At 45.9% G+C, this 12,075-nt stretch overlaps 1 protein-coding gene across 2 annotated transcripts in view; it reads right to left on the bottom strand.

Moving 5' to 3' along the window:
* FEZ1 (fasciculation and elongation protein zeta 1) overlaps nucleotides 1–12,075 on the bottom strand; it is a 341,418-nt gene that overhangs the window by 32,250 nt on the left and 297,093 nt on the right. For both annotated transcript variants that reach the window (XM_069614549.1, XM_069614550.1), the window contains one exon: nucleotides 5,590–5,670. In XM_069614549.1, coding sequence (XP_069470650.1) covers nucleotides 5,590–5,670 — 81 coding nt within the window. The remainder of the gene's footprint in view (nucleotides 1–5,589; nucleotides 5,671–12,075) is intronic.

Below are 12,075 nucleotides of genomic sequence, written 5' to 3'. Positions count from 1 at the left end.
TTGATTTGCTTTCCTTTTAGCTTTCCCAGATCTTTGAATAGTGACTGGAACATTTTTTGGCATTATCTCTTTTGGACTGGTTGTGTAGGCTGGCATCATCTGATACATCACATGCACCAGACCCATCTGGATGGCCGATCGGAAGCTAAGGATGCTTCCTCCTGGTACTTCCCCTTTGACTATGCATATCGTGACCCTCAAGCTCTTGTCTTTGTATGCACACTTAGCCTTAAACATTCCATTGCAGTCAAGCAGGGTATTTTTTGCTATATCGATATATGTCAATGTCTGCCTTCTTTAATTCTTTCTTAATGTTGAGTGACTTGTATGTCGCTTCATTGATTATATTAACTGTGGCTCTGGTATCTGTGAGAAATTCTCGACTGTGTCCACTGATCTGTAGTAGCAGAGTCAGGCTATGTTGTGTTGCTGTGGCATTTCCTATGGCATGTACCTAGCCTCTTTTCCTGTCACCACTTGATGATGAGGAATCTGACTCATTGCGCCACCTTGCAAGGCCTCTAAATATATTATCTTCTTCTGTGTTGCCCTGCTATGCGAATTGCTTTTGTGCCGTGACTGCTTTGCGTCTTCTCTTTTGTCTTCATGTCGTCTGCGTCTGTGGGATGATTCCCTGCTTCTGCTGTGCAAACTGTGTCTGATGGGTGCTGGGGACTGCCAAATTCCTGAGCAACTTTCCCGCCGTCTGGTGTCTCCGTGATTCTCAGCTTTCACAAAGAACTTGATGTTTTTTGCACATCGATTGGAAGTGGTTCTCACCTCCTTATTTGTCACAGTGGTGGCCTACGGCTGGGCATGAGCCTATGTGTGGGAAGTTGTAGCCGCACCTGTAACATTACTTCTGTTCTTGACTGCATTCCGTTGTACGCACAGGACATAGGGATGCTGTTGAGGCAGTTTGCGTGATTTTAATGTTGCTTAAAGGTTCAGTCTGCAGGGATAGAGCAGTGCCTGCTCTGGAAAGTTGTAATATTTCTTCAAGGGTCCTGCTGTTCTGCAATAATTTCTTTCTAAAATCAGGCGATTCGCAGCCTGCAATAGCTTGTGACTTTAGGGCTTCCTCTGTTGAATAGCAGTCGAAGTCGCAATATTTTGTCCTTTACTGCAACCTCATGGTGAAATTGCCCATGCTTTCACCTTTGTCTTGTGTAGATGTGTGGAAAATGTGGCGTTCATAATCTACATTTTTTAGCGGGGCGAAATAATTATTCAAAGAGTCAATAATGCCTTGGAAAGTGTCCATCGAGTTTTCCGGCATTTCAAACACAATGTCTCTCACAATGGGACCTAACAAGTACAGAAGTATGACTCTGAGGCAGCGTTCTTCCCTGACGCCTGTTGCATCAATGTATATATTAAGTTCCTAGAGCCACCTGCTCCACGTTGGTGCCAGACTGCTTGTATCTGAGATGTCAAAGGGTTGTATGGCCCGGATGTTGTAGGGACTCATGTCCTCCCTGGACACTGGGTTTGCGAGGGGATGAGGTTGCTGGTGGGCTTCGAGAGCTTCTGACACCCTCATTGTCTGACATGATGGCAGGGTTCTACTGTAGAAGATTGAAGCAAAAGTTCCCCTTGAAGCTGTCCTTTGTTGGTATGTTGTGTGCCACATGTGAGAGTTCCTGCAGACAGTACCATGTCTATATATCTCTGTGACCACATTGCGTTCCTGGTCACATGCCCTCTCCTTTTTGATGTAGTTACTAGTTGTCGTAATTTCCTCCGTGGCAATCCAAACGAAATGTGGAAAACACGTGCTCGAAATGACCATAATTTCCTCTGTTGCGATGGGATGATTAACACACATTGTTCTTGAAGTAAAAATAATTTCCTCCATGGCGATGCAATAGTTTGTAGAACCCAGAACGTTGGGCACGCCGATGTGATCCATTTCCAGTGGAGGGCAGGGCCTCCTGTTGCTGTGGGTACACACCTATTGCAAAACGCTCCAGATGGAACGTAGCGCCAGCCAGGCTTGCCGACACACTGCAGGTATCTTGAATGGAGCACCCGGTGCCATGTGGAGTCGAGGAACGGTTCCCGATGGGATGGGGAAAACACACGGTGCAGGCACTGCGCACCTCTGTAGTTTCCGACACGACGTTGTGGAAGTTGGAGTCCGGCGGCACGGTCTCAGCAGGCAATGGTATTTCTTCCAGTAGGAGGTGCACTGTGGTTCAGCCTTGTCGCCAATATTAGATCCGCAGCAGTGGATGCAAATCAAACACATAAATTAAACTGTGTATGTAATAAAACAGAGGAGCCCAACATGTAGGTCAAACCTCTTTATTCTCCAGCTCTAAACTGGGCGCTAGGCGGTAACCCTGCCTCTATATTTGTATGGTGGACTGCCCCCACATCAGGAGTGAAAAGGGGACAGGTGGAATGCCTGTCATTAAATGTGCATAGAAAGGGGACATTACAACATGTGCTAATAAAGCAGCCAGAAGTGGGCAGTGTCTCAGGTGTTCTGGGCGATAAAAAAACGATGCAGGGCAGAGCAGAAGCTACATCTCATTACAGCCCAGGAAATGCATGCTTCATGCCTTGGTTTTTCTTTGTATTTATTTAGTTGTATTTCGAACAGAAATGACATACATAGGATACAATAGAGATGGCATAGGTATTCCTGGGTAGGCCGCCTTTGCAATACACAATGATTCTCTGGATGAAAATAGCCAGGGTGCTATAGGGTTGGTGTGAGGTAATATACAGATGGGGAGCAGGTGCAAGTGGGTCTAGGTCACCTGACCTAAGCCCTGCCCACCTGGAGGCTTCCTGCCTGCTGCTCTTTTTCACCACTTAGCAAGCCCTGCCTACCTGGTGCCTTCCTGCTCGCTGCTCTTTTTCACCACTTAGCAAGCCCCACCCACCTGGTGCCTCCCTGCTTGCCGCTCTTTCTCACCACTTAGCAAGCCACGCCCACCTGGTGCCTTCCTGCTTGCCGCTCTTTTTCACCACTTGGCAAGCCCCGCCCACCTTGTACCTTCCCGCTTGTTGCTCTTTTTCACCACCTGGCAAGCCCCGCCCACCTGGTGCCTTCCTGCTTGCCGCTCTTTTTAACCACTTAGCAAGCCCCGCCCACCTGGTGCCTTCCTGCTTGCCGCTCTGTTTCCCTACTTAAGGAGCCCTCCAGCCACTTTTCCTTTGCAGATGGGGAGCAGGTGCAAGTGGATCTAGGTCACCTGGCCTAAGCACCACCCACCTTCTTAGCCCTGCCTCTTCCTTCCTGCTCTTAACTATTAGATCAAAGGCGTCTCTCGCCCGGGCATCTGCAGTGAAGGGCACACGAAGAAAAGGGCAATTCCTGTTTGGACCTGTTTGGACCAGGAGGACCCAGGGCCCGACCCCCTGCTCAGACAGCAGGTAAGCATGCACCAACATGTGTTACCCCCTCTGTCCCTACAGGCCATACCCACCCCTTCTGGTCCCCCTGTGATGTTCCCTTGTGCCCCCCCTTCTCGCACACAGGTGTTGCCTGTTTTGCTTGATTCTTCTACCCTGCTCCCCCTCACCCTGCTCCAGCCTACTTCTGCAGGAGTCTGTCCTGATACATTCTGGTTTCACCATCACCGTCTTGTGGCCAATGCTGGATTTGACTTTTATGGACTTCATTCATTCACAGTGTGTCACTCTTTCTCAACTCTCATGCTGGACTTCCTTTGCATCTTGTACTCATGGTGGCCCTGAATCATGCTGTTCCCATCTTCATCTTGTATCCTGGCTTGCAACATTATGTGTTACTACTGACTTCTGCAATTGTATTCGCTCTCCACTCTTGCTTCTCCACTCTGAGTGCTTACTCTCTGTTCTCTCCTCCTTTCCCTTCTCACCTTTTCCTATCTCCTCCCCTTACTTTCTTCTGTGCACTTACTCTATCAGAATTGTCCCTGGACCTAATATGATAGCAACCTCTCTGATTCCTCCACCCTCCCATTACTGTTTTTTTCCTCCCCACACCTCTCCAGCACTATCTGAAATATCGTCAGGCCTAGTATGATAGTCGCTTGTTTTGTTCCTCCCCTCCCTTTCTGCACCCCTCTCCCTCACTTTTTGTTTTTCTCCTCTACCAGAAATGTCGTCAGGCCTAGTACGGTAGTCGTCTGTCTTTTTCCATTTCCTTCTCACTCTCCCCCTCCCTTCCTTATCTATGTTTTAGCTCTTGCACTATCTGAAATGTCATCAGGCCGAGTATGATCGTTAATTTCAGATCCTTACTGTTCATGACTTGTAAGAATGTCATTGTATTTCCCCTTTTTTCCTCCCTTGCCTTGAAGCGCTTTGAAACACATTGTGTATAGGCGCTATATAAATAAACATATCATATCAATATATATAAATATATATCAATACACCAGGGGCCTTGACTAGGGTACAGACATAAATAGGACATATATTTAGGGCATGATGCAAGTAATTACATAGGTGCAATTCACATGCATACATCCATGTGTGCTAAACGGTATCTGCCCATTTCAGAGCAATGTGCATAGTTTCACACGAACCAACACTAGTGGGTCATTTGAAAAAAAATCATGAATTGCATTTGTGGACCATGAACAATGGCATGTAAACAGTGTTCCAGATAAGATTTGGAAGTGGGTGTATTTTACTCCCAATTTTTTAATGATTTTTTCGGAGAGTACACATGTAAATCCACTTCCCACTGAGAGTATCTTCTAAGACAGTAAAAAATGTTTTAACTGAAAAACAGAAATGTTTTTGTAATCATTATTTATTTGCACCTGGTTATTCAAGCAAATAAAAAGATGCATGTTTACTTCTTCCAATCATACAGTTAAAATAGTCGTTTCTTCCTGTGGTATTACGTGCCCTACTGGTCCAAAAATATCCATGAAGATGTGAGTGTGAAAACAGGGGTGCAAGATTGTACATGTCTTTTTCCTATTTTTTGCTTAGAATATTTTTACTCACTACTTTTTTGGGGGAGTATTTGCCAATTTAAAGGGAGCAACAGTGGCCGATACACCCCTTATCTGTAGGGCTGCACGTTGAATGCAAAAGGTCCCCTTTGTCCAACTTTGTACATTTTCAAAACAGAGTGGGAATGTAAAAAGTAAAAGACCTGCACATTCAGCTTTGCTCTTCATTGTCGCACTCGGTTTTGAAAAAATGTGTAAATACCTCCTGCAATTAATGATTACGGGAGGCAATAACAATGGATTCCTGTAGAATCCGTCTGCTTTGATCAGTTAGTAAATTCAGGCCAATTCCCCAGGAATCCGTAGACTTTTCTCCACCATGAAAACCACACGCCAGTCATGCTGTCAGATTTGCAAGGCAGATCTTCTCAGCTGAGCCTGCTCTGCCTTACCAACCCACATGTCAAATCCATTAAAATCCCCCAAATCATTAACAGTAGAGGTACATTCTACCACCACATTAACTGTCATTCACTATCGATCTGGGGGATTGGAAACTCACCCCCTGGGACTGGGATAGGATCAGTTAAATGGAAGTAAGGTTGTAACATACCATCTGTACATTTGAAATCTGCTAACTCAGTACTGATTTATTAGCTGGCTCAGCCACAAAAGGCATACACACCTGCTTATCGCTGCCCGTGTTACCAAAGGTTTGCCTGATCCCGGTCTGCAAGATGTTCGAGATCCCTTCCATGCTGAAGCGCTGAATGAGGGAACAAGAACACAACGTTAGTCCATATAGCTGGCAGAAGAGTGGACAAAATGCCTGCATGGTTCCTAGAGCCCTTTTTCCCTTTCTACCCGAAGCAGGTCACTCAATTGCTACTAGAATTTCACTAGCTAGAATGTGAACACTTTAATGGGAAGTATACCTTCTACAGTACTCATTACTGGGGCAGCATTTCCATTGTTCAAAGGGAATGGCCAATAAAAGCCTAGTCTATTGTAGGTTTGAACAAGCCATAGGGAGGCTTCCACTCTGGACATCACACGAAGGACTGTGCCACGTCTCGTGGAGGGGATAGGGACACCATCACTCATCTTTTGCGGTTACGTTATCAGGGACGCGAATTCACCAAAATGCCAGGGGTAGTGGAATTGACATTGCACGAGCCTTGACCTCTGATAACATCACAGGAAGTGATGGAGCACGACCTTTCACCCCTTGACAAACCAGGAAGTGGCATCACATAGCATTGTTTCAAAGTACACTACAAAAAATATGGTTACCATATCACTGTAAAGTGATATACATTTCATCCAAGAATGGATCACCACATGTATCGTTAATATTAGTGCGTATAGGCCCATATTACCAAATGACTGTGAATGCAAGCAGACGTCCAAGGCCAAATGATAATGGTGTGTTATTATATTGCACTTATGCTTAATCGCTTCAAATAGAACATATATACATACAATATCACCCAACCTGTGTTGGTACTCATTTATCAACCTCATGAGGATTAAAGGTTGAGTTGACCTTGCTGGGAGTCCAACCTGCAGTCTGCAGATCACACAAACATTGCAGCAGTGAGAGCTCAACCCACTGAGCTATCTTACTGGCTATAGCGATCAGAAAACCAGCCACTCCAGAAACAAAGAGCCACATGCTGCTGGCCATAGCCCAAGAGCCTCAATTAAAAAAAAGTTAAAAGTATTTTTTTAAACAAATGTTGTTTAGGCGTAGCCAGGTAGACCACAGGGGTAGCACGGGAGACCTCAGGGCTCACAGGTGTGACCCTGGGCAACCCCTAAATGACATCCCTGAACATTATCAGTAGAACGGGATAACTAGTACAGTGTCTTCATGTAGGAAGTGTCACAAAGGGTGCCACAGAAAAACACAGATGCCATGAATCGGTTCACACATTTATTGAAGAGATAGGGTACAACTACAAAAAGATGTTCCAGCACCACAAAAGGTGTCAGGATTGGATATAAGCAATCCAGTGTAAGTGAAAGGAGCACCCAGTGTCCTGAGCCCCAATGTTGCGCTTCGAAACATATTGTGTATAGGCGCATTATGAATACCCAATCAAAAAATTAAAAATGTCCATTCCCTAGTCTAGACTTAAAGGTCCATGAGTATTCACACCAAGAGCAATGTCCAGCAAAGTCATTCACACTCTCAGTGAGTTTGTAAAGCCCAGGCACACTTCTAGTTCCTTGACTGGGGTCCAGTTCTCTGAACCCCGATCATTGTGGCTTGTCTCTATGTCATTGCCTGGGCTGTGTGTCACCTCCAGGATGATGATATTGCTTTGGGTGGTTGTTGTACCCCTTTCACAGCCTCACATGGTCAGGAGATGTATGCCTCCTTTTACACTGATGGTAATTGGATACATGGGGAAATATGGCCTCAAGTCCGTGTCTCTGTTCCCTGCTGTTAGGAAAGATTTCTTAATTGTGGGTAATTTTCCTTCCATGTGGCAACCCCTAAACTTTTTGCTGTTGTTTTCACCCTGATCTAGACTTTGCCAGAGAAGTGCAGCCTTCTGCCGCACTCCTCTGGGCTTTCGCTCCATTCTTACGGGGAAACTGACATGCCCTTAAGACTGTCAGTACAGGGAAACATTGTTTTCCATAGTTTCTTTATCATGTTGCAGCTTTCGCGCAACATGGCACAAGAGGGCACTGTAAGCTAAGTTACTGCTCTCTTGGGTCTCTAGTCTTCTACAGGCCCTAGATACTCTCTTTGGATTGTAAATGAACGGTGCAAGTGAATCACGGACGGGACTGGTGGCAGCGATCGTTTCTTGTGTTTTTGAGCTCCTTTTGGCGTTTAAGCGCGTTTCTTGCGCTTAGCCCAAAATGGTGGCCTGGCTCCCAAAATGGCCAGACCACGAGGCTCTTTGTCCTGTCCGCTGACCGTCTTGCCCCCTTCACCTTCCCCCAGGTTGAGCCGACTTGGGCCCTTCCTTATTTGGGCATGTACTTTCCCGTGAAACACAGATACTTTTGCGGGCTTCTACAGGCCTTGTGTGTGCCTCCAGGATGTGGGCTGGGATGTCTGGTCACAATACACATCCTGGGTGCCAGAGAGTCTAGGGTGGTGTGAATGCCTGGGACCTCTGTGGTCCGTGATAGGTCCACGTATGGTGTGAGTGTTTTGTGAGCAGATCTCCCATTGGGTCCCCTCCGTTTTGGCGCGAAGGGAACCGTGGATAAGAGGGGGCTGGAAACACCACTACCATGTCGATCTCCTGAGTTCTCATGAACAAAGGAATACAGGAGCCAAGTATCCTGCAACCACGAGGCTGAACCGAGGAATCGCTGGTGACCCGCTGAAAGACTGCTCCTCTGCACTGCTGTCGCTTTGTGAAACCCTTTCTACCTCGGATCGAACGAGAAGGCCTGTACTGGTATTTCGACCCTTGGAATAGTGGGAACAACTATTCTCGGCATCTTCACCATCTCCTGCACGTAAGCCTTCGGAAGTGTCTCTGGGCCATCCAGCAGACTGACCAGCCTACCCAGGAGTCTTGCTCTGTAAGCGCCATCAGGTTGTGTTGTATTACGAGTCCTTGTCACTCTCACACGATTCGTACACTTGTCATTCCCAGGTCTGAAGTGAGCAGTGTACATTTGGCTGAAATACACACGGCCGCTCCGTTGCCCTGCTGTGGTAACAAACTGTGTGGGTTCACTGCGTTTGGCACGTCCTCAACTCAACTTCTGCTGCTGCGGAATCTACACGACGACGAGATGTCCCCTGCTCCTATCTGAACCTGCCAGCACTGAAACTGACGCGGAGAAGCCTGGGTCTGCTTGCATCGGGGACCAGTGAGTAGCATCGCTAGGAACTGGTCGCCCTCCTGCAGGGGCCCATAGCTTTTCCCCGTGTATCTAACAGCACGCCTTTCCGTACTCGCGCTCTGCTTCTGCCCACAGTGGAGGCTGCGCTTGAGTCGCGGAGCTCTGTTCATCTTCATTTGTTCCCCGAACTAAACTGCCTGATTCCCTCGAATAAACTCCCCTTTTTGCCCGTTGGCACCAGCGTGTGCAGGTACTTTTGAGCACAAGGCTCCACTCTTCGTAGGGCTTGGACCTCCTTTTAGTTAGGTGCCTCTGAAGGAGGACTGCGTCTAATTATTATTCGCACTGCCTGTTTTCCTCCCCATCTAGGTGGTCTACACATTTTGTGCATCTAACTCGTTAGACTCGTTTGTATTTGTATATATATTGTATTGGTTTGGTATGTGTTGGTTTACTTGAGTTTTAGTGTGATTTCTCGCTACGGTCAATGTTACAAAGGCCTTGTAATAAATGTGTATATATTTTTAATATAACACCTGCTTGGAGTAATTTGTAAGTGTCCTTGCTTTGTGTGCTCATTGCGGGCTTTCAGTCACCCTCACCCCTCTTGAGACCTAGTCTTGACCGCCGCGATCGCTACCCTGATTGGTCTGGCTTGTCCAGAGGTTACCCTGTTCCAAGAAACTAGGCTGGCCTTCTGAACCTCTGCCCCTCCAGGACAGAGTTCAGAAATCTGTCTTAACACCTGCTAACATTCATGAGCTTACCCTGGCCTTTACCTCTTGGTCCTGCTTCCTCCCTGTGTGGATCCTCCCCTCCTTTTCTCCAGGTACATGGAGTATTCTATTGGTTGACTTCGACATTATGACCATCAAGTGGGCTCAACATGTTAGGGTCAGTCAAGAGGATCATGGCAGCTTCCTGATATGGTATTCTGTGGGTTGCACTCACAGGAATTGGCCCTCCTATTTGTCAGGCAGAGTGCATACAAGTAAAGCGCAGCAGGCCACGTACACATGCTGAGGGATTTACTTTTAGACACCGGTATATGTTGAGTCTGCGTGCTCTGAGCAGGAAACACCGCTCTGTGCATGGAACCATGGCCTGGGCCCAAAGCTTGCGGTAAGTCTTCCGTTCACAGATTAGCTGCCTGCAAACAGCTTGTTCTTCTGTAGTTTTCCGCCATATCATCTTCTTGTCTTCTGCACTGCTTATCAGTCCCACTTTGGCTATATGTAGGTGGCACATTTCCCTCTGGTGTTCCTCAGGGTCTTCTTCTTGTTTGGATGGTTTCTGACCATGACTGTCCACTAAGGGAGGACGAGGGAAGCACTGTGGGGTTCCCCCATTTACCACATTTACCAACGTACTGTGGACTAAAACAGGGCGGTGTTCTTGCCCCTCGCAGTCATCGGTAGTACACTTTTAAAGGTTGTGTGTGATAATATCCCTGCAAAAATGTCCTCATACAAGAATGGCGCCGTTTTTTTGAGTCAACATTATCATATGGAACCTGCGGGGGACACCCCCAAAACCCCACATTTTTTTTAATGGAGCGCGGGTCACCCCTGCAGCACTTGCTCCCATTTACCCCATATATTGGCCCCATAAATAATGTCGCCTATGCCGTTTCCCAGCGACTGTATGTATAACAACTTTATTTATGGGGACAATATTACCTGATATCCTTTTAAAGGCCCGGCCTTTCCCTCCTAAACTAGATGTATTTATTATTAGTTGGTTGTTGTATGCAGACGGCCTTGTTGTGTTGGATCAAACACCTACTAGATTTCAGCAGCAGATTTCTGCCCTGCGGCAATATGCTAAGGCTAAGGATCTGGTGGCCAATACTAGCAAATCTAAAGTCATGGTTCTGCGTTTGACAAAAAACACCTGAGTAAGAGAGTTCCGCTGGTCACTTCATGAAGAACATTTAGAAGTAGTCTCTGAATTTGGTACTTGGGCTTTTTGATTTCAGACACAGCTTCCATGGCTTATCAGGAATGATTTCTGAGATCTAAACTCAAAGTGTTGATCACACAAGTTAAAGGGAAAAATAGGCAGTATGGGAGGGTTTCAAGTCTCCCACTTGTAAAATGCGTATAAAGCTAAGCTGCTCCTGGTGCTTGTTTGTGGTGCTGAGGTTATTTGATGTTGGTATGATATGCAATGGTGTACCTTGAAGGGCTTATATATTAGAAGCACAGGTTGAAGTGGGCGGAAGCGGTCGCGAGCGGTGCTCCTATACTTTTTATTTTTCAGATTCACTGTTCCTATACTTTTATTTTAAAAAGAAACTGTTCCAGAACGGTTTAGTTTTAAAATAAAAGTGGAAGAAGTTGAAACTTGCACTTCAGTGCAATGCACTGAACATTCCCTTAAATAATAGTTGTGTTTGTTTGGGGGTTTGGACTTTGTGTGGGAGGAGCACAGCGATGGGGTTTGTGGGGAGTGGGGCAGACCGGCAGGGAACATAGCTCCACTACTTCTTTTCCCACACATTTCGACCACTGATTGGAAGCAGATTTAGGCATACCTTGTAGTACTCCAACCTGCCTGATTCGTTCTGTGCTGGGCCGAATTTCTATTCAGGCCGTGGCTACTTGCAAAGCAATTTCCTTAATGAGGAAAATGTGTACTGCACCTCAGGCTTCTTGGTTGCACTCGACTTCTGAAACAATGCATAATGGAAGATCGGCAGCTTTGCATAGATGGATCAACACGTGTACCTCGGAATTATCGTTGTTAGACGCCTCCATTGACCTTTTGATTATGAATGAAGGTCACAAAGAAGATATTGGAGACGGACTGGATAGGAACTATTGTAGAGTGTAAACAACTCAAACATCAACATTATTCTAGTTTAGATAGGAAACCTTTGCATACAATTTCGAATTACATAATGACATTTCCTGATGCATGATGGAGACTGTATTTCTGGAAAATCAGATTGAATTTGTTACCATCGAACGAGAAATCATGTCTCTAGGGCTGAAGGAGGTTCTCACCTGTAACTCGCCAGAGGTTGAAACACGCCTTCATTTAGCAATAGCATGTAAGTGTCTGATAGTTCCAAGCACGACATTTCTCGGTGTTTTAAAAAAAAAAAGTTTTAGAATGAGCTCTTATGCTTCTTTATGGCAAATTGTATTAGAGGGAGCCCACATCTCTGGAAAAATCAATGTAATAGGTTTTTTTACAACTGTATTTTCTAAAGTTTTAGATCTGTCCAGATGAATTACAAGGAACTGTATTTTTTTTAAAGCTGTGATTATATATGTGCTTTGTTTATCATGTGTTGTCTTTAATATGATGTGATTTTAAGTATGTTTGCTTTGAATTCTATTTT

This window comes from Ambystoma mexicanum, chromosome 9 (genome assembly GCF_040938575.1).
Source record: "Ambystoma mexicanum isolate Mex_15411 chromosome 9, UKY_AmexF1_1, whole genome shotgun sequence".
NCBI classification, from domain to species: Eukaryota; Metazoa; Chordata; class Amphibia; order Caudata; family Ambystomatidae; genus Ambystoma; species Ambystoma mexicanum.
This window is presented reverse-complemented; position numbering and strand designations above follow the sequence as displayed.